Genomic DNA, 22,943 nt, shown 5'->3' on the forward strand with positions numbered 1-22,943 from the left:
AGCTAGGGGGAACTCCCTCCTCTGGAGACATTTACATTTACATGATGAATCTAATGCTCCCCGCCACTTATATGTGCGGTATATTTTCCCCCCAGGTGCTCTCGGCTGAAAACCCTCAACCTTCCCTGCGCATATTAACCTGAAACGCCCTCCTAATTATGATTAACGATCATGTTCCCTCCTCCAGATGTCTGGAGGGAACTGTAAGGGGTGGTGTTGCTATGGCAACATCGAGTCCATTCCCATGGAGTCCATTCCATGAAGCAGTCCTCTCCTGAAGATTAAGGCTTATTCCGCACTTCACAGAGGGCAAAACAGCCAATGTTGACCCAGGCTGAAACTGGGTAAATGGAAAGCTGAGAAACTGGGTAAATGGAAAGCTGAGAAATGTCCTTGAAATGTCCCCTCTGAACTGTATGCGGTGGCCTGTTGCCATAAAGTCATTTCCACAATTTGGCTTCTGGAATCTTGTTGCAATTCTGATAGTAAAGCATTCGTAGGGATGAGCCGAAAATCCACGCAGAGCCAAAATGGCCTTCCAGAATTCAATGCACCATTTGTGGGTGATAAAATGAAACAAATTTGTGGAGGTGCAAATCAGCAAGGGCCACCAACCCTAGTGGCTGGGAGGCAGAATGACTCTGAATTCCAGTTGCCGGAATGTCCACAGGACAGGACATTAGATGTTCTCAAACTCCAATTCCCATCAGCCCCAGGCAGCATCCCCAATGGTCAGGGGTGAGGGGTTTTGTAGTCCCTCAACATCTAGCAACTGGCTTCCCAAACTTATGTCTCCAGCTGTTTTTGGACTACAACTCCCATCATCACTAGCTTGCAAGACCAGAGGCATTCTAGGGGGTGGGGGCGGACCACTCCAGGTACCATTCCAAAGGGGGGTGTGACAAAATGCCGACCCCCAATTGGCGGCACCCCCCAGGGTGTGCACCACTCACTGCACACCACTGGGACGTGCACCACGCCCCCTGGGACGAGCGCCGCTCCAGGTACCAGAGCAGGTTGCTTTGCCTCTGAGCAAGACGAGTGGTCAGGGATAATGAGAATTGTAGTCCAAAAGCAACTGCAGACCCAAGTTTGGGAAACGCTGGCCTAGCGGGTCCCATGTCCCTCATCCCTGTGTTAGAGTCCTGGCTGGCGGTGACTCTACCAGTCCACAAATGGACTGGCGTGACCATGTAACAAGATGAGCAACCTCTTCCCCTATATCAAGGAGAATCAAGACATACATTTGAGGGTTGGGGAATAGTCAACATGGCGTCCAATTGGCGCACTCCAACTCCCATCAGCCACAAACAGCAGGGTCAATAGTTGGGGGTGATGGGAGTTGTAGTTCATCTCTAGAGGTCCATCTTGACTACCCCTTTCACATCACAGTAGGGCACAGCTAATATATTTTTATTTTATTTTTTGTTCTGGAGTAAGTTTCCATATTGTGATTAGGAAGTATCCTGGCAACACCATGACTTACTATGGCTTTATCAAATTGTATTAATTGTTTGGATGAATCTGGTGGTGTTGTAGATAAATAGGTACCACTCCGGCGGGAAGGTAAACAGCATTTCCATGCACTGCTCTGGTTTTGCCAGAAGCGGCTTAGTCATGCTGGCCACATGACCCGGAAGCTGTCTGCAGACAAACGCCAGCTCCCTTGGCCAATAGAGTGAAATGAGCACTTAACCCCAGAGCTGTTGTGACTGGACTTACCGTATTTTTTGCACCATAACACTCACTTTTTTCCTCCTAAAAAGTAAGGGGAAATGTCTGTGCATGTTATGGAGGGAATGCCTACGGGTGGCATGCCTACGGATTTTCCTCCTCTAAAAACTACGTGCGTGTTATGGTCGGGTGCGTGCTATAGAGCGAAAAATACGGTAATGGTCAGGGGTACCTTTACCTTCACCTATACCTGTGCTTGATATTATAGCAGTGTTTGGGACGTTTGTGTGCTTTCAAGGTTTTCAAGCAGAATACAAATATTAAATCAAATCCAAGTCAATAATCTGCTCCCTGATCTCGCCAATGGTTGAATTTTGCTTGCAAAGCAGGGGCTTGAGCCATAGTCTATTCCACAAAGCGAAACAAAGGAGCTGAAATAAGCTGGATGCAGCACTCTGTATACCACAATTTGAGGAGGGGGGGGGGAAACAATGGAGATTTCTTAACAATCATTTCCACTTCAGAGGCAGGTGCAAGAGATCCAAAATCTGAGAAATGAGAAGGTCATAATGTTCTATGCTGAAGCCACAATCTTTAAGCGATGGAGGTGCTTGATTTGGAGAACTAACTCTCAGCTTAGTGATGAATCTGGGTGACAACATCTTCCCAAACTCCACATTCCTTTCTTCTGGTCCTTCCTGTTTCCTTTCGCCTTATCAGTCACCCCTAACACACCGAGGTTGTCATCTTGATGCCAGAACTCGATGGCACAGTCCACCTTGTCCTCTTCCTCCAAATCGGCATAAATCCATAGCTGTTGCCACGCCATTTCCGACAAATTTCCGCCTGTACCTTTAAAAATAAAAGAGCTGCCATTACCAGAAAGCTGCCATTTCAGTTCTCAGACACAGCCAGAGTAAAAGTGCAAAGCTCTGTCGGTGACATTTGTTATATGTCAAGCACAGAAGGAATAAACCTAAAACCTTTGGATTATTCTTAGCTATTTTACACTTCGTCTGAAATTTGTCAGTGCCAACAAATGCAAAAGTTGAGGTGTCAACTGTTGGCGTCAGAAAACACAGTGGGCACTTTGGGGGGACTTTATCATTTTTCTAGTGTTGCATCATTATTATTTGCTTAGTTTCACTGTTTAACATCTACCTACCTTAGAGACTGAGGGACATAGGTGGCGCTGTGGGTTAAACCACAGAGCCTAGGACTTGCCGATCAGAAGGTCGGCGGTTCGAATCCCCGCAACAATGTGAGCTCCCGTTGCTCTGTCCCAGCTTCTGCCAACCTATCAGTTCAAAAGCACATCATGTGCAAGTAGATAAATAGGTACCGCTCCGGTGGGAAGGTAAACAGCATTTCCATGCGCTGCTCTGGTTCGCCAGAAGCGGCTTAGTCATGCTGGCCACATGACCCGGAAGCTGTATGCCTGCTCCCTCGGCCAATAAAGCGAGATGAGCGCTGCAACCCCAGAGTCAGTCATGACCGGACCTAATGGTCCGGGGTCCCTTTACCTTTACCTTAGAGACTGTTGTGATATTAAGCAGCATATAAATATATAGAAGGAAATAAGCAGAAGCTTCCATAGCATCAGGTCATTTTTATTGATTGATTGATTGATTGATTGATTGATTGAATCACAAAATCACAGAGTTGGAAGGGCCGTCACTTGGAAGATGGAGCAATCCTGTTTTCTCCTGCTCTGGAGGGCAGGACCCAAACCAATGGCTTCAAGTTACAAGGAAGGAGATTCCGACTAAACATTAGGAGGAACTTTCTGACAGTAAAGAATTCAACAGTGGAAGGGACTCCTTCAGAAGGTGGTGGACTCTCCTTCCTTGGAGGTTTTTAAGCAGAGGTTGGGTGGCCATCTGTCAGGGATGCTTTAGATAAGATTTCTGCATTGCAGGGGGTTGGACTAGATGACCCCAGGGGTCCCTTTCAACTCTACAATTCCATCATTCTATGGCCATGCTGATGTTGGAGGCTGGGGGAAGCAATAATTTGTGTAACCACGAGAGGGCCACATCCTCACAAAGATGAGAACAGGGAAGGGTTTATACCAGGCTTCCTCAACCTCGGCCCTTCAGATGTTTTGAGACTACAATTCCCACCATCCCTGACCACTGGTCCTGCTAGCTAGGGATCATGGGAGTTGTAGGCCAAAAACATCTGGAGGGCTGAGTTTGAGGAAGCCTGGTTTATACTCTCTGCTTCTGTGTCTTGTTGCGCTTAGGATTTCCTGGCCGGATTTTGAATCGCTCAATTTTGTTTTCTGCTGTGGTCATGGGAATCGCAAGCCTTTACTTCCCTGAAAACGCAGCCAAGGCAAAATATTGCAAAGTCCGCAGCCCCAGCTCTTCTTACCTCTTGATTTAGGAAGCAGTACAGAACAGCAACAATGAAGCCCTGTATAACAAGGAGGAAAAAACACAGAAATTAAATTACTAAACCAGCAGCTGGGGAAACTCAGGTTTGTGGGCCAATTGGATTCCTCTAGACCTCTCTACCTGGTCCCTGGGATTCTCCATTGGCCATGCCTCCTCCCCAAAACCACACCACAGTCCCTCTCCCACACCCTCCTCCGGTCCCCCTCCCTTAAGATGTAATATGCCCCTGACAGGAATGGACCTTAGTAATATGGTGTCCTTGGTGAGGACCAAATTTGAGGCTCCCCCCCCCCATCAGCTCCCAGCCCTCATATCGCCCTCCAAAAGTCAGGGAGGCGAGGTGCTGAGCTTGGAAAAGGAGCTGCAACGATCTGGCAGGGTCCTTGAGTCCTCCTGTCTCCTTCCCAAAGCTGGGCAAGTAGTAGTAGTAGTAATAATAATAATAATTTATTCTTTATACCCCTCCCCCACCTGGCTGGGTTTCCCCAGCCACTCTGAGTGGCTCCCAACAGAAGACAGTGGTACCTCGAGTTACAGTCGCTTCAGGTTACAGACGCTTCAGGTTACAGACTCCGCTCACACAGAAATAGTACCTCGGGTTAAGAACTTTGCTTCAGGATGAGAACAGAAATTGCGCGGCGGCGGGAGGCCCCATTAACTAAAGCTGTACCTCAGGTTAAGAACAGTTTCAGGTTAAGAACAGACCTCCAGAACAAATTAAGTTCTTAACCCGAGGTACCACTGTATTAAAAACACAATAAAACAACAAACATTAAAACATCCCTATACAGGGCTGCCTTCAGACAAGTCAGATAGTTGTCTATTTCCTTGACATCTGATGGGAGGGCGTTCCACAGGGCGGGCGCCACTACCGAGAAAGCCATCTGCCTGGTTCCCTGTAACTTCGCTTCTCGCAGTGAGGGAACTGCCAGAAGGCCCTCAGAGCTGGACCTCAGTGTCCGGGCTGAACGATGGGGGTGGAGATGTTCCTTCGGGTATACTGAGCAGAGGCCATTTAGAGCTTTAAAGGTCAGCACCAACACTTTGAATTTTGCTCAGAAACATCCTGGGAGCCAATGAAGGTCTTTCAGGACCGGTGTTATATAGTGCTAACTAGGCTTTGAGAAGAAGGACTCTAGGTCCCTGTCAGAGCCCTCACACCTCCTTCCTGAAGCAATAGCTTACTAGGCTTTGAGAAGGAAGCGGGAAGTCACCCCTTTCGCTCATCACCCTGAGTTTTGGACGGCTGGGCCAGGGACACTTACCAACAGAGGTATGTGATCCCTGGATGTTTGAATCACTAGGGAATGTGACCCCCCCCCCCAGGCTGAAGCAGGCTACTCAGCAATGGTCCAACTCTTATGAAGGCAACTTCATCCATGATCAGAACTTTTGTCTTGTCACTGCTAGACTATACAGTGGTACCTCTGGTTGCGAACAGGATCCGTTCCGGAGGCCCGTTCGTAACATGAAAAGTGTGCAACCTGAAGCGCTGTATCTGCACAGGTGTGCGGCACGCTTTGGTGCTTGTGCGCATGCGCGAGTGGCGAAACCCGGAAGTAACCCTTTCCAGTACTTCCGGGACACAATCTGAAAAAAAAGTAACATGAAGGAAATATAACATGAGGTATGATTGAGAGCCAGTGTGGTGTAGTGGTTAAGAGTGATAGACTCGTAATTTGGTGAACCGGGTTTGCTTCCCTGCTCCTCCACCTGCAGCTGCTGGGTGACCTTGGGCTAGTCACACTTCTCTGAAGTCTTTCAGCCCCACTCACCTCACAGAGTGTTTGTTGTGGGAGCGGAAGGGAAAGGAGAATGTTAGCCGCTTTGAGATTCCTTCAGGTAGTGATAAAGCGGGATATCAAATCCAAACTCTTCTTCTTCTTCTACCAGAAAATATGGCTGGGGCTGATGGCAGTTGAAGAGACAAAGGTACCTCAACCCTGATTTAGATGATACCCTGAATTGTGTGAGCAATTCAGTCTGAGAGCAGCAGCAGTGAGCCAACTTGTGATTATAAACCAAGATGAGACTCCTAACTCTAAGATTAGGAGGCCCTGACGCTATAGCAGCATCAGAAACACCCATGCTGTTACAAGATTTAATCTCTGCAACAAAAACAAAAAATCCTACACTAGCACTATATAAATCTTTACTTAACAGGAAGAAATACGATTTTACTACATTAGAATATGAAAGACAAAGATGGAGTAAAGAGCTAGGAGTATAGATAACAACTGATATACGGGCGACAAGTATAAAATCAATAGAAAAAGCCTCTATGGATTTAAGGCTTAGACTTATTCAACAGAAAATAGTATTTAGAGTCCACTGGACTCCAGCAAGATTCTATCAGAAGAAAATAACAAGTGCAGATAATTGCTGGAGATGTGGGAGTAAAAACGCGAACTTAATACATATGTTGATTAACCACCCAATGATCAGACCATTCTGGAGCAAGGTGAGGATATTTAAAGCAAAAGTAATAAAAAGAAACTGTTATTTAGGGGAACTGAATTTAATTCTAAATTATATTCCAGAAACTTGGAAGTTCTTGAGGGGCCAAAAAAGGTGGTTGTATATTAGAAGCAAAAAACAACAACAACTTGTTTTGATGAATTGGAAGTTGCAAAAAGATTCCACTGAGCATATGGATTGATAATATGGACAGATTAGCTACATATGAAAGAATTGCTTGTTGACGCAAAATAAGAATAGATAAATACAAAGAAATTTGGAACAAATATCTAAGTGACAAGGCAGATAACAGTGGGAAATAGAGGGGGGAGAGAATGGTGATAAACAAGGAGTAGGCATAGAGACATCACCTTGCCAGCAAAGGTCCGTATAGTTCAAGCTATGGTTTTCCCAGTAGCGATGTATGGAAGTGAGAGCTGGACCATAAAGAAGGCTGATCACAGAAGAATTGATGCTTTTGAATTATGGTGCTGGAGGAGACTCTTGAGAGTCCCATGGACTGCAAGAAGATCAAACCTATCCATTCTGAAGGAAATCAGCCCTGAGTGCTCACTGGAAGGACAGATCCTGAAGCTGAGACTCCAATATTTTGGCCACCTCATGAGAAGAGAAGACTCCCTGGAAAAGACCCTGATGTTGGGAAAGATGGAGGGCACAAGGAGAAGGGGACGACAGAGGACGAGATGGTTGGACAGTGTTCTCAAAGCTACCAGCATGAGTTTGACCAAACTGTGGGAGGCAGTGGAGGACAGGAGTGCCTGGCGTTCTCAGATCCATGGGGTCATGAAGAGTCGGACACAACTAAACAACAACAACAACAACAACAACAACAACAACAACAAGGCATAGGGGTATTACTGTATCTAAATTTGCGCTGTCAGTTTGTGTTATTATTGTTATTATGGTTTTTTCTTGTACGTGTCTTTTTAGTTTGGTGTTTGTACTGACTGGAAAAAAGTGAATAAATAAATAATAATAAAAACAACTCAACAGTGGCAAAGCACACTTGTAAAATCCCTTAAGTCCATACTTCACCTGGAATGATCCAATGCAGAGTTCCAGGGAGAGCCGGACCCCCACGTTGGCGTAATCGGGAAGAAAATTGAAGATGATGTAATGTGTCCCAAACAGAGGGATGAGGAGCAGAGTCGACTTACAGAGACGCCTGGGTTTGGGAGGAGAAATCGGGAGGAAAACACGGTCATGACTCCTTGGCTTACAGAAAACGGGCACAAGATGGCGCTCCCAGCATCTCAATTGATCTAAAGTGACGTTCGGGCCGTTGGAACTGGCAAGGCAGGAAATGAGGGGAGCCACCAAATGGTGGAATTTGAGCCAATGGAAAAGAGAGCAAAATGATCCTAGCTTTGTCCTCACTGCCTATCTGTTGATGGGAGGCAACGCTAATGAAATATACTCGGAGTCGAAAGTGGATTTCATGCTCTTTATTCAGCTCATAGTGGTGAGGAGGAATGGAAGTTCCCCCAGAATGTCTGCTTTATATACATTATTTACACAATGGGCCCAACGTGATTGACTAATTCCAGGATTCTCCTGTAGGCCAATCAGGTTGCGGATTCACTTCCACCTGGAACTGGATTGGGTGGCTCCTGTGGACCAATCAGACTGCTGCATTCTGAATCCTATTGTTCTAGGACCAATCAGACTGCCGACTTTTGGATCCTATTCAACTCAGCACATAACAGCTAACAAGGAGGTGCAGCCCTTGGCACCTCCTGCGCTGGTTGTAAGTAAAGAGGCAGGTGGGTGTGACGTTAACATATGAGAGTGCTGGAGGTGAAATAGTTAAACAGGTTACCCAATCAGGACCCAGGGGGTGGAGTCAGAGGGACTATAAAACCGGCTCTGGGAGGGGCAAAGGGGAGAGTTCATTGGGAATTGGGTCGTTGGTTGGAGTGGGAGTGAATTGGGATAGAGTCTGTGGGTAGGTTGAGTTAGTGTAGCAAAATAAGCTGAGTCAGGAACAGTTAGGAGCTAGGAAGACAAGTAAATATCTGAGAGGTGGTTTAGTGAGTGAGAGCGGGTAGCGGAAGTTATAGGTCTGGATAGGCACCCCATGATTGTAATTAACCGATGCCGTTTATGAAACCACACGCTTGTTAAACTGCAATAAATAAACAGAAGTTTATGTTCCAGTTTAACCCTGACTGGACTCAGTATTGTACCAGGTAGGGCCTGGGTGGTGGCAGCGAGAAATAAAGTGGTGGCACAGGGATCAATAGACGGTGAAACATCCAGGGACCTTGTGTGCCACAGTGGGGACTGGCTGAGATTGGTGGATCAGTGCCCCATTTCCTCATACTCTGTGGCCATGAATCCTGTACATTTGCTAAAGGAACTCCCGTCCATCCTAAGCTTTCTACCACTCAGGCAGAGGGAGAGGTCTGGAGCAGGACCACACTACTGGCCGAGAGACTAGAAACATTTGACTTCTCCTCTCCTCGAACTGCTTATGCTCCAGTTTTATAACTAAGAACTAAATGCCTGGGTTTGCTTGTTTTTCCTCCTCCCTCCTCCTCCCTTTTTTCCTTTTGTGCTGTGCCTCTTAGATTGCAAGCCTGGGAGCAGACACTGCCTCATTATTGAAATGTACAAGCCATTCCGGGAGCCTTTTTAGCCAAAGAGTAGGGGTTTGGTTTTTTTAATGCCTGAAATAAATAAAATAGTACATAAACAATCATTCCCATCGTGTCACACCCCACCCCAGATGTTCTAGAATTAAGGAATGAAAGAGAAGCATTCCACTACCTTCACCCCATTCCAAATTCATAGGAACCTCAGATCTTTCTCTAAGTCCTCTGCTCAAAAATATGTTCACACTATGCAGCCTGCCAGCACTTCTTCCTGCTGGCTGGTTCCACTCAATTCACCTGTACTGAGATGAGTTGTTGAAACTGATTTGTCCCGGGTCCAGTTTTTTCAGCAGGATTCTGATGATGTTGATAAAAAGAATGAAGTTGACCTGTCCCAGATGTAGGGAGGAGAGAGGGGAAGAGGGAAGAAAAGAGCACAGTTAATGTTAACACAATAAAAAAATTTATTGATTGATGGATTGATTGGCCGCCCTTCACCAGATTTAAAATATAGCCTCAAAAATGTTCTGGATGGAGAAATGATCTTGAGCACTGAGGTTCTGCTTTGGGGGAATGGGGGAGAATATTCAAATCATATTCTGGAAAACACACTTGTTTTCTTTCTTTTCTTTTCAGATATATTTACAGTGGTACCGCTGGATGCGAACGGGATTCATTCCAGAGCCCCGTTCGCATCCTGAAAGGAATGTAAGATGCGATTGCGCATCTGCACCTGTGCAGGTCGTGTTTGGCCACTTCCTTGCATCATTTTGAGCATCTGCGCATGCGCGAGTGGCAAAACCCGGAAGTACCGTGTTCCGTTACTTCCAGGTCGCCGCGGAGCACAACCTGAAAATGTTCAACCTGAAGTGTATTCATCCCAAGGTATGACTGTATTGATACTTGCCCAAAGATATACAATAGTTCATACCCAATACAAGCACTCTCTTTTTCTATGGGAGTTAAAAAGAAAGAAAATTCTCAGAAAACCCTCTTCCGAGAAGGTTTGGCTTACTCTGCAATAAACCATGACATTAACAACAACAACTAAATAACCACTAGAACCACCAGATAAAACTAAGCTGTAGGCAAGATTTAAAAAGGCCTTGATCAACAGAGACTGGGATGAAGCGTTAGCAGTCTTTGAACTTCTCTCTCTCTCTCTCTCCTTAACACACACACACACACACACACACACACACACAGTTATGAAAGCCAGAACTTCCCACCATTCAAATGTACAAAAAGGCAAATAGTATACATACCCCAACAGAAAATATAATGGGTCCTTTGATTAGCCACCAGTAAGGAGAACCTTGGTTTGCATCCCAGCAACTGGAAAGAACATGCAATGGTTAATGCAAATGAACGTGTGATCTTTTCTGAATATTGTATGACTGAATTATTTATCCTTCCTCTTGTGTCTCCCTCTCCATTGGTATTGGTGGAGTGGAGGGTGGTCCGTTCTTAACAGGGCCGGCCCTACTATTTTACAGAGACAACTGCCTCAGGTGACAGAGAAGGCAGCAGTCAAATGTGGGAAGACAGTGCTTGTATGTGCAACACAGCCGATTTGTGGCACCCTCTAATCAAGGCAGTCTTAAATTTGCTTTGTCTCATTTTTGCATCACTTTACAATCTCTTTTGTTTAAAAAGTCCTTCTCCAAAATTTGCCAGCATTTTACTGTGTATTTTTACACAATGCTTTGCCCAAATCAGGGATGTTCCTGGAAAACAGGGACACTTGGAGGGTCTGAGATGAGAAATGCCATAAGGGTCTTCCGGTGTGGTGTAGTGGTTAGGAGCGGTAGACTCGTAATCTGGTGAACTGGGTTCGCTTCTCTGCTCCTCCACTTGCAGCTGCTGGGTGACCTTGGGCTAGACACACTTCTCTGAAGTCTCTCAGCCCCACAGCCTCACAGAGTGTTTGTTGTGGGGGAGGAAGGGAAAGGAGAATGTTAGCCGCTTTGAGACTCCTTCGGGTAGTGATAAAGCGGGATATCAATTCCAAACTCTTCTTCTTCTTCTTTACCTGAGCAATAATGATCCAATTTTTTTGGATTTTTGTGTGTGTTAAGCATCAGCCCAACACTAATTTGACCACTTTAAGCCTGCACATCTTGTGATACACACACACTACAATCCAAACACAGGTCAACAGCCACCACTTGCAACGTTTGCAATAGCAGGTTGACCACCAAAAAGCAGATGAGCACCTCCAAGGTGAGTAACCATGCATGGCTCAGAGATCCATTGCTTGGTGGGCCAGTATTTCTGGAAGCCTGGATTACTTTCTTGTTTCCTGTGCCTTCCCCCCGCCCTCATTTTTATGAATCTGAACACAGGACATGACTCACGAAATGTCTTCAAAATGCACCTTGACTAATATCCACAGTATGGTAAAAAACGTTGGAACACCTGTAGGATTGAAAACAGAGGACATGGTGATTTTTATGGATGCAATCAACCCACATAATTTTCCAAAACCAACCACCTACTTGTTAAGGGGACAGATCCTTGATCTGTGTCTCTAGAGCAGGTGTGATGAACCTTTGGCTCTCCAAATGTTGCTGTACTACAACTCCCATCATCCCTGGCCATGCTTGTTGGGGGCTGATGGGAGTTGTAGTCTAGCAACATCCAGACAGCGGTGGTGCATATGCCCGTGCTGCCCAGGTTGGGCGCACTCCCAAGGGGGGCATGACATGCTCCTGACGGGGAGTGTGGTGCGGAGGGTGCCCTCCCAGGCACGGGATAGCCGCTCGGGTGCCTGGTGTTGGGATTCCATTCCACCCTTTGCTGCAGACATGGGATTGCTACATGTCACATGTCTGTTTACATTCCAGCACAGATTGCTGGCATGAGAGGAACTTCCGCTCTGTATGGCTTTTGTTTTCTGTCTCTTTCCAAGAAGACGGCAAGGAGAGATGCCATGTTTTCTTTGCCCTGATTTATGTATAATAAATGCGTAGTTTAGTATGTGTCTACAGCCTCAAGCCTCTTCTGTTGTGCAGTTTACACTGCTGAGTAAAGTGTGCTCAAGTCTGCAAGCTCTGCATGTTGGAGCAGAGGTTGATGGATCTCCGCAGCGGTAGGGCTGAGGGGCGACGCTCCAGCCGGGACCGAGCCAACCCGATTCTGACATTGAGGTTATGGGCCCAGATCTGAGGCTTGACACTGGAGTAGGACTGCTGTTGGCTGCTGCAGCATTCTGGGGATTTATGAGGTAATGTGCAGTGTGCACAGGATCAGAGTTCAAGGGCAAATTCCAGCCAGGCAAAAGCACTTGGGGGTGAAGCAGAGTTAGTGAGGGGAGTGGTCTGGAGAAACGTCTAGGGGCCAGACTTGGGGTGGCTTGGAGAGCAGCATTTGGCTTGCCAGCCTGAGGTCCACCACTGCTGCAAGTCCTCCTCACTTACCCCAGCCAAACAGCATGAGCCACCAGTAATATTTTCTTCCATGGGGAAAGGACGACAGCAGCAGGCAGTTGAGGTAGAGAGCTTCCACCAGCAGCCACATGAAGTTAGCCATTGTGAAATATTGACAGAAAACCACCGAGATCTTGCATTCGGTCTAAAGAACACAGAAAGTGAAACTTCAATGAACACCTTCATTTGTAGGGCATTGCTTTGGTTTTTTTTGGTTGTGTGTGTGTCTGTTGTTATTCTTACTATTATTTCTTCAATTTGTATACTGCCTGTCAGGGAACTGCCATCGGAAGGAAGGGAGGTGAAAGGGCTCACACAGGTTGGGAGAGACTCAGCAGCTGAAGAGGGAACCAGTAGGGGGAGAGGAGGTGAGCTGAGGGAAAGTGAGCTGGAGGGATGGCTCAGAGACACTTCCAGCGAAAACAGTGGGGAGGTTTCAGGACCTCCTGTAGGGACACCCACTCCTCGCCGGAAACTGTCACGCAGAGAGTCCAGAAGACGTGTTTCCGTTAAGGAGCTTTTATGTTGGAAGCGATTCCGAAAGCAACCACTGTCGGAATCTGCCAGCGACTGACGGAGCCATGTTTAAGGGGCTCCGTTACAGACAGAGGTTTGCAAACTTGACCAAACTCTGAGGGACTTGGATTTTACACACAAGCAGCTCATCGTCCCATCACACTGCCCCTCATCAAAGATCTCATGGCAGTTCACAGCATAGAAATACAAAACAGAAACTCAAAAGACATAATATGAACAAGAACAAACCAAACCCATAACCCTTCTATAGGTGCCCTGACATATTGCACAAACTACCCCTGAGTTTCAGGGGAGCTTCAGAAGGAAATTATGGAGAGGGTAGAAACATTCATTCAAATCTGAAAGCAAAGGAAAAAAACCTCCAGGTATTATGGACTACAACTCCCATAATCCATGGCCATTGTCTGTGCTTGCTGGGGCTGATGGCAGTTGGAGTACAACATTTGGACACAGGTTCCTCACCCCAGTTCTAACAGCATCCATGTGTAGGATTTGTAGATTTGGGGTATATCCGTTTCTCATTTTTCAAATTCTCCACATTTTGCAGCAATTTGTGAATTTTATTTTTAAAAGATTTGTCAGCCTAACCTTACTGTATGCTTGTGAAACATGGACCACTTATAAACGCCATCTCCAACTCCTCAAAAGATTCCATCAACGGTGTCTCCAAAAAAAAATACACATCACTTGGGAAGACAGACAAACTAATGCCAGTGTACTGGAAGAAGCAAAGATCACCAGTGTTGAAGCAACGATTCTTCAACATCAACTTCGTTGGACTGGTCATGTTGTGCAGATGCCTGATGATCGTCTTCCAAAGCAACTGCTCTATTTCGAACTTAAAAATGGAAAGCGTATGGTACATGACACCAGTCAAGCTTGCAAAAATTTACCATTTGCCCAAAAATAAATGTTGGAAATGTAATGAGACTGAAGGTACATTCTTTCACCTTTGGTGGACATGCCCAAGGATTAAGACATTCTGGGAGATGATTTATAATGAAATGAAAAAGGTATTCAAATATACCTTTCTGAAGAAACCAGAGGCCTTTCTCCTGGGCATAGTCGGCCAGTTGGTGCCAAAGAAGGATAGAACTTTCTTTATGTATGCCACAACAGCAGCAAGAATACTCATTGCAAAGTATTGGAAGACACAAGACCTACCCACTCTGGAAGAATGGCAGATGAAGTTGATGGACTATATGGAATTGGCGGAAATGACTGGTAGAATCCGAGACCAGGGAGAAGAGTCGGTGGAAGAAGATTGGAAAAAGTTTAAAGACTATTTACAGAAATATTGTAAAATCAATGAATGTTAGAAAAATGTTGGAATGAAGTTATATGGCTTCAGCAGAAATGTTATAAGGAATTAAGTATAAATAGATTAATAGAGAATTAAAGGGAAAAATAAGGTTAAAATGTGTTAAGATAATTATAGGATAGAAAGCAGAGGAAGATGGAAAGGAATTGCTGAAACAACTAATAGAAGTGGAATACAAAAAGGGAGGTGTGAGGAGGTCATGGAAATAAGTGAATGAAAGATTGAAACTATTTGATGTGTTTTAAATTGTTTTTGTTTTCTTTTCTTAGCTTAAATTGTTTTTGTTAGTTCAGTGTTAGGTATTGTTTTTGTATTGTATTGTATTGTTTATTTTCTTTTTCTATGTAATGTCTAAATTGTTGGAAAGTAATAATTTTTTTTTTAAAGGAAAGTGTAATGCTGGTGGTCAACAAAAGAGGTTTAGAGACTCTATCAAGACAAATCTTTAAAAATGTAGTATAAACACCGACAACTAGGAAACACTTGCCTGTGAATGCTCCAATTGGAGAACAGCCTTTACCAAAGGTGTCACATGCTTTGAAGACACTCGAACTCAGGACAAAAGGGAGAAACTTGCTAAGAGGAAGGCACGATTGGCAAATCTACACCGTGATCAACTCCCACCAGGAAACCAATGTCCCCACTGTGGAAGGACGTGTGGATCCAGAATTGGCCTCCACAGTCACTTACGGACTCATTGTTAAAACCATGTTTATGAAAGACAATCTTACTCGGCTACGAGGGATCACCAAAGAAGAAGAAGAAGAGTGCAATTTTCTTTTACCAATGCACACGTTTCCACAAGCAGTTTCCCCTAATATAATGCATTTTGTATGTTATTTTTACGAATAAGTTCCTTTTTTATGTTTGCTTCCTCCCAGTGCTATTTTTCTAGATAAAGAAGTGCCAGAACTCACCATGAACGCCTTCCTTGGTCTCTTAGAACGGCAATGGTGCCCAACCTGAGAGGTGCTGGAACAGAGTTCTGGTGAGTTCCAGCTGAAAAAAAAGCCTTACTTCCCCTGATATGTGCATTTTTGTAAACGGTGTTTGCAGTTGGAGGCAAGAAAGCTTCCAAATTTGCTGGAAACCAAAAGAGGTGATGGCTGTTTGTGGGTTTCCACAGGCATCTGGGGAACACAGGATGCTGGACAAGATGGACCACTGGCCTAATCCTGCAGGCTCTTATGTTCTTATGTTTGGAGAACTTCATCACAAAATTCAGATAAGTGTGAATTTTGAAAACTAGCTGTGTTTCGGTTTGCATTTTATCATCATTATCGTTATTATTAAATTTATACTCCAACCTTTTCCCTCAAGTTAGTTTACAGATTAAAAAATGAAAACAGCTAAAAACAAAATGTTTTGGAAAATTCTGATTTGATAGATTCAGCATTAAATGAGTGTTGAGTTGCTCTTTTCCTCCCATCCCTCTCAGGGACTTGTTATACCCAGAGAAGTGGTGGTTAGTCAGGGACATTCAGACTCGGTAACCAATTCATGAAATTGAGCTGCTGTGTTCCTAAGGCCTGACACCCAGCCAAGGCTGTGAAGATTGTATTCTTGTTAATAAAAAGTTAACTCCGACTTTGAATGGTGTGATTTACTGCTGGCTCACTTTGTGACAGACCCTGTCTCCAGCTGAAAGCAGAATGCCAGATTACATGAAGCTTTGTTCTGCTAGAACCAGGCAGTTGGTGTCCCCCCCCCTCCCTTTAGGTTCTTCAGAAGGTTCCCAGGCTATAGTTTGTGCTTTAGGAGAAGGAGCAAGCAGAAGAAAACAGCCCTGGTACCCTTGTGGCCATGACACACACAGATGAAAACCAGAGACACAAGCAAGTCACACTTTTTAACACCTTACCGTGGAAAAGCTACAATAATCAACATCTTCTGTTTTGAAAAGAACCTCATCCTTGACGAAGACGGCAATGGTCTTCAGGATGAAGGTGAAAAAGAGATGGACATGGATGTAGTTTCTGGGGCAACGGAGCCTCCTGCAGGAGCAGAACATGGAACCATAAGAGGCTGAGAGCAGAAGCTAAGAGACCATCAGTGTCAATCCTATGCTTGTCTACCTAGTAAACTTAAGTAGTAGTAATAGTCGTCATCATCAAAATTTTATTATTTATACCCAGACATTCTGGCCGGCTTCCAATGCATATAAAAACACCAAACATTAAAAAACTTCCTGATACAGGGCTGCCTTCAGATCTCTTCTAAAATGTGTGTAGCTCCTTGACATCTGATGAGAGGGTGTTCCACAGGGCGGGCACCACCACCGAGAAGGCCGTCTGCCTGGTTCCCTGTAACTTCACTACTCACAGTGAGGGAACTGCCAGAAGGCCCTCAGAGCTGGACCTCAGGGGGTGGGGACGGTCCTTCAAGTATACTGGGACAGAGACCATTCAGGGTTTTAAAGGTCAGCATCAACACTTTGCTCGGAAGCATACTGGGAACCAATGTAGATCCTTTAGGACTGGTGTTATATGGTTCTGACAGCCACTTGCTGTCACCAGTCTAGCTGATGTGATAAAAGATAGTTCAGTGTTCAGGCAGAAATGGAATCCCTTTGGAGGAAGGGATTCTCCTAAAGTCATATACCTCTCGTGATTCACCCCTCCCTCAGCACAGCATGCTACCTGTCAGGTTCCCATGAACATACCTGAATGCGATGAGGACCATGATGGCCATAGCAAGGGAGGTGGTGGAGATGCTGTAGCCCACAGTGTAGATGGTTTTGACGGTTGTCAGGTAGGCGTGCTGAAATGGAAGGAGAACAAGGATGAATCGACAGGATGAATCTTATTACAGAAAAGTATTGGATAGCCGTTACCAGACGAACCCAAAATATTGAACCATTTGAAAGATGCTGTACTAGAGGAGGATTTGGCGGTAACGTTGAACTATCTCCTGCAAAATAAAAATGGCTAAATCATGTGGGGGGGGGGGAGAGAGCCACCAGCAGCAGCCCCAGTCTCAGAATGGTTTGAAAGAATCTGAGATATTGTAAAGTTGATTGAATTCATGTCCTACAATAGAGCAACGAATGTACAAACAAAGAGATTCTTGCAAAGAGGGGCACCATCAGTTATGATCTGGGAGGATAAATGCCCTGTGGTCTGTTATGCAATGGTCTGAGAACCTCACTGGCCTGGCTGCATTTGAACGTCAGTTTCATGTGGATATCTGTTTGGACATCTGGAGGCTGTAAGTTGACTTATATGTTTGACTTAAGGTATATGTATTGGTAGGGAGCGGGTGGCCCTGTGGTTTAAACCACTGAGCCTCTTGGGTTTGCTAATTGGAAGGTTGGCGGTTCAAATCCCTGTGACGGGCTGAGCTCCCGTTGCTCTGTCTCAGCTCCTGCCACCCTAGCAGTTCGAAAGCACAGCAGTGCAAGTAGATAAATAGATACCGCTGTGGTGGGAAGGTAAACGGCATTTCCGTGTGCTCTGGTTTGCGTCACGGTGTCCCGTTGTGCCAGAAGCGGTTTAGTCATGCTGGCCACATGACCTGGAAAGGTGTCTGTGGACAAACACCAGCTCCCTCGGCCTGAAAAGTGAGATGACCGCCACACCCCATAGTTGCCTTTGACTGGACTTAATCGTCCAGGGGTCCTTTACCTTTACTTACAAGTATTGGTGGCTTCTGTGCCCACTGATGGTGGGGTTTTGTTATTTCTTATTTGTTTAATGCATTTCTATTCAACTCTTAAGCCAGGAAGGTTCCCACAGTGACTTACATACATCCAATTAAAGCAGGATTGTCCCTGCCCACAGGCTTACAATCAGAAGAAACATGACACACTGGTTTCCCAGGGTAAGAGGCTGGGAGGAGAAAGGAAAAATACCAGGTGAGAGCTGGGAGGAGCAAAGTAAGAATTACTTTGAAGAGACGACTCCATATTGCACTTACTTTGTTTGAATTTTTGTAACCGCTATTTTATTGTATTATGGAAAACTTTAATAAAAATTGAATTACCAAAGAAACATGATAACACAAGGGGAAAGGGGAATGGGAGTGGTGGCGAATGAAAACCCAGGCACCAATTCTTAAACAGTTATTATTAGTACTATCTGTAAATTATTTCTCTCTCTCTCTCTCTCTCTCTCTCTCTCTCTCTCTCACACACACACACACACACACATTTCTTTCCCCTTCTCTTTCTTTTTGCTAACTTTGTAAGTATTTTCTTTTTAAGAAATAAAATAAATGCTTTTAAATAACTAACAATTCTCTGTGGGCTTTAGCTACTGTTCCAAAACACTATCTGCTTCCCGCTGAATTGAAATATTGCAAATAGAAAGCAGGTTTGACGCTTAATGGTCAATTATAAGCAAATGGCAGACAACAATAACACGTGTGAGCCACAACAGTAATTCAGATTTCCATTCTACTGCTTGGAAAAAGATGTGCACTTTTGAACAGGGAACACAGTGTGCCTTTCAGACCACTGTGGATAATCTTTCCTTTGTGGTTGTTTGTTTGTTTACTGCCGCCATCCCACTCTTTGGCCCCGGAGGGCTTCCAGCAAACAATTAAATATTGAAACTACTAGGTTAAAAAAAAAGCAAAAACAACAACCCACATGAACAGAGCATATAATTATAAAATAGTGGAACGGTAAAAACAAATACCATAGAATCACAGAATTGTAGAGTTGGAAGGGACCATGAGGGTCATTGAATCAAACTCCCTGCAATGCAGGAATCTTTTGCCCAACGTGGGGCTAGAACCCACAATTCTCATGCTATAAATAAATGAACAATCTGGGACAAGCAAGCATAAGCTCCTGAAATTCTTCAGGTATAGATTCCAACAAATCTTCAGAAATATTGTGTGCTCTACAGTGAACAACCAAACGGTTTTGAACCTCAGCATCCCTCCCTGCAGCCTGCTTCGAAAACAGCAATTATTAGAGATAGTTTTTTAGTCTTTGAAACCTCAGAGGAGGCAGGAACACCACTGAGCTCATAACCTAGAAGCCTTGGAGCCAACCCTCTCAGCATCAGCAAGCGCCAGGGGGTCCCCAAGAGGGTTGCTAAGCAACAGGGCTTTCCTTCCCAAACAGAGCTCTGCCACTATTAGTTTGGAGCAAATGTGTAGCAGTGGGCCAAACCTCTGAAGAGAAGCAGGAGATTGGCAGATGAAAGATATAAAAGAAGCATGAAGACCAGTCTTCCACAGGACAGGAAACGTATGGTGCTTTGTTCAACAAAAATATAAAACATGGCTGGCGAAACCTGTGGCCCTCCCGGTGTCACAATAACCCCAGCTCATGTGGATGATGGTCAAGGATGAGAAAACCTGCAACTTTTGATTGGCAACAGCTTCCCAACCCTGGTACAAAACCAAGGAAGTGGCCCAGACTTTGTGGGATGTAACATCACTGGAGCAGTCAAATACAACATTTCCTGTTTGGCCAGAGTGGACACACAGGGGAGTGTTGCTCCACCTGGCTTGAGAGCAGTACATGTGAAAAGGATCTAGGAGTCTTGGTTGACCACAAACTTGACATGAGCCAACAGTGTGACGTGGCAGCTAAAAAAGCCAATGCAATTCTGGGCTGCATCAATAGGAGTATAGCAGTAATAGTGCCACTGTATTCTGCTCTGGTCAGACCTCATCTGGAGTACTGTGTCCAGTTCTGGGCACCACAGTTCAAGAAGGACACTGACAAACTGGAACGTGTCCAGAGGAGGGCAACCAAAATGGTCAAAGGCCTGGAAATGATGCCTTATGAGGAACGGCTAAGGGAGCTGGGCATGTTTAGCCTGGAGAAGAGGAGGTTAAGGGGTGATATGATAGCCATGTTCAAATATATAAAAGGATGCCACATAGAGGAGGGAGAAAGGTTGTTTTCTGCTGCTCCAGAGAAGCGGACACGGAGCAATGGATCCAAACTACAAGAAAGAAGATTCCACCTAAACATTAGGAAGAACTTCCTGACAGTAAGAGCTGTTCGACAGTGGAATTTGCTGCCAAGGAGTGTGGTGGAGTCTCCTTCTTTGGAGGTCTTTAAGCAGAGGCTTGACAACCATATGTCAGGAGTGCTCTGATGGTGTTTCCTGCTTGGCAGGGGGTTGGACTCGATGGCCCTTGTGGTCTCTTCCAATTCTATGATTCTATGATTCCAGCCAGGAGGACCTCCTGTCTCACCTGGTCTGGAGCATCCTCCCCCTTCATGTGACTGGGTAGGTGGGTGTGACCCTGGCAGACCCCACAAAAGGGCCAGTCAGACAGCCATCTTCCCTTCTCCCTTCTCTGTCTTGACTCTTCCTGGTGCTCTTATGCTGTCTGCTGGCCCTCAGCCAGCAGACATGGGATCATTCACCACATGGGATGAACCCCCACTCTCTTCTGTAACTACAAGCTAAAGCCTGCCTTCAGGGGTCTTGCTGTGAACTGAATGTAAGTAAACTTCTTATTACTTTTAAAAGAAGACTGTTGTGTGATTATTGTTTTAAAGAGGGAGTTAAAGTTAAAGGGATAGTTAAAGGGATGTGGGTGGTGCAGTGGGTTAAACCACATAGCCTAGGGCTTGCCGATCAGAAGGTTGGCGGTTCGAATCCCCGCGACGGGGTGAGCTCCCGTTGCTCAGTCCCTGCTCCTGCCAACCTAGCAGTTCAAAAGCACATCAAGTGGAAGGAGATAAATAGGTACCGCTCTGGTGAGAAGGTAAACGGCGTTTCCGTGCGCTGCTCTGGTTCGCCAGAAGCGGCTCAGTCATGCTGGCCACATGACCTGGAAGCTGTATGCTGGCTCTCTCAGCCAATAAAGAGAGATGAGCACCACAACCCCAGAGTCGTCCGCGACTGGACCTAATGGTCAGGGGTCCCTTTACCTTAAAGGGGAAATTACAAGGAACAAATCCAATCTGGACAAGCCAGACTCTGGATTGCTTAACTCAAGAGATTCTAACAAATCTACCAACTAGCTTCCTGCAATGTACAGTGAATGTGCTCTGCTACTAGCTCACTAGCATGAGTGAGGAAGGATAATATTTAATCAGTATATGCTCTCCTACTATCCACAACATTCCCACAGACTTGAGGCTGGTAGAGCTGGGAATGGTTCACACCAGCAAGGCCTTTGATGTTTACAACAGAGCAGAACAGGGAGCTGTCCGCCGGTTCCCTGACACCAGTGGTGCTGAAGCTGAGTAGTAGCCCTTGTAGGGCTACTCAGAATATGTTGGGCACTTAGACCAGAGGCCTGGGTTAGGGAGAAGGCAGGATGGTGCCATTCTAGACTCTTGAGTCAGAAGCCAAACTAAGCATTCCTTTTGAATGGTAGCAATCTAATGCCAAAGCAGTGTAGTGGCTAGATCAGAAGAAGGGGACTTATGGACCTCCATATGTACTTGGACTTCGGCTCTCAACAGGCCTAGCTGGCATGCCCAGTAGTCAGGGATGATGGGAGTCCAACAGCATTGGGAGAGCTTCAAAGTCACACTCAACTATGAACCTAAGCCAATTTCTCTCTCTCTCTCTCTCTCTCTCTCTCTCTCTCTCTCTCTCCTCTCTCCCTCTCTGTCAAACCATGTACAGTGGTACCTCGGGTTAAGTACTTAATTCATTCTGGAGGTCTGTTCTTAACCTGAAACTGTTCTTAACCTGAAGCACCACTTTAGCTAATGGGGCCTCCTGCCGCTGCTGCCACTGCGCCGCCGGAGCATGATTTCTGTTCTCATCCTGAAGCAAAGTTCTTAACCTGAAGCACTATTTCTGGGTTAGCGGAATCTGTAACCTGAAGCGTATGTAACCTGAAGCATATGTAACCCGAGGTATCGAACCCTATTCTGAATTTCTTGGAAGAAATGGGGGGATGTAAGACGCTTTCATGGATCACTGCCTTGTCATGGTGAAGGGGCTTGGATAACTCCAAGACGCTATGAGCTATGTCGTCCAGGGCCACCCAAGACGGGCAGGTCATAGCCAAGAGTTTAGACTAAATGTGATCCACCTGCAGAAGGAACTGGCAAACCACTCCAGTATTTTGCCAAGAAAACTCCATGGACATAAAAAAGAAGCTTTGAGAAGAAAGTGGGAGTTTCCAAGGCAAGCTGTGGTTCATGTTGTCACGGAGAGTCGAACACGACTAAGATGACTAAACAACAACAAAGAAATACGTTAAGTGTGGTACCCAAATAGTAGGAGGAAGAGTCCTTCCCTGACTTGAAAGGTGTGCCAGTCGAAGAGATTGTGATGGCCTGGGACTTGGGTTCGGACTCGGAACCAGAGGAGTCTCAGTCTGCACTGGATCCTTTGCCTCAGGCATTATCTGAACCAAGTCTGGGGCCTGATCCTGAAGAGTCCCAGTCTGCACAGGTTCCCCTGCGACAAACACCAGCTGGGCCAAGTCAGGGGCCTGAGCCTGCCCTGGCTCCAGATGCAGGGATTACCTCCAGCTGGGCCATCACTTACAGCTGCTCCACTACCAGTTGGGTCAGGAGAGGCTGAGGCGGCCCCCGGGTCTAGTAACCCACCGACGTCTCCCGAGCTGCAGAGAC

At 45.7% G+C, this 22,943-nt stretch overlaps 1 protein-coding gene across 1 annotated transcript in view; it reads right to left on the reverse strand.

The window, feature by feature from the left end:
• Positions 1-1,609: 1,609 nt before the first annotated feature.
• Positions 1,610-22,943, reverse strand: part of GHRHR (growth hormone releasing hormone receptor) — a 36,704-nt gene continuing 15,370 nt past the window's right edge. The window contains exons 5-13 of the mRNA XM_080974211.1: positions 17,094-17,191; positions 16,293-16,425; positions 12,565-12,718; positions 11,503-11,563; positions 10,411-10,480; positions 9,443-9,534; positions 7,587-7,716; positions 4,051-4,092; positions 1,610-2,526 (exon numbers count right to left, since the gene is read on the reverse strand). Coding sequence (XP_080830337.1) covers positions 2,401-2,526; positions 4,051-4,092; positions 7,587-7,716; positions 9,443-9,534; positions 10,411-10,480; positions 11,503-11,563; positions 12,565-12,718; positions 16,293-16,425; positions 17,094-17,191 — 906 coding nt within the window. The 3' untranslated portion in view covers positions 1,610-2,400. The remainder of the gene's footprint in view (positions 2,527-4,050; positions 4,093-7,586; positions 7,717-9,442; positions 9,535-10,410; positions 10,481-11,502; positions 11,564-12,564; positions 12,719-16,292; positions 16,426-17,093; positions 17,192-22,943) is intronic.

This window comes from Podarcis pityusensis (genome assembly GCF_964106645.2).
Source record: "Podarcis pityusensis genome assembly, chromosome: 12".
Classification (NCBI taxonomy): Eukaryota; Metazoa; Chordata; class Lepidosauria; order Squamata; family Lacertidae; genus Podarcis; species Podarcis pityusensis.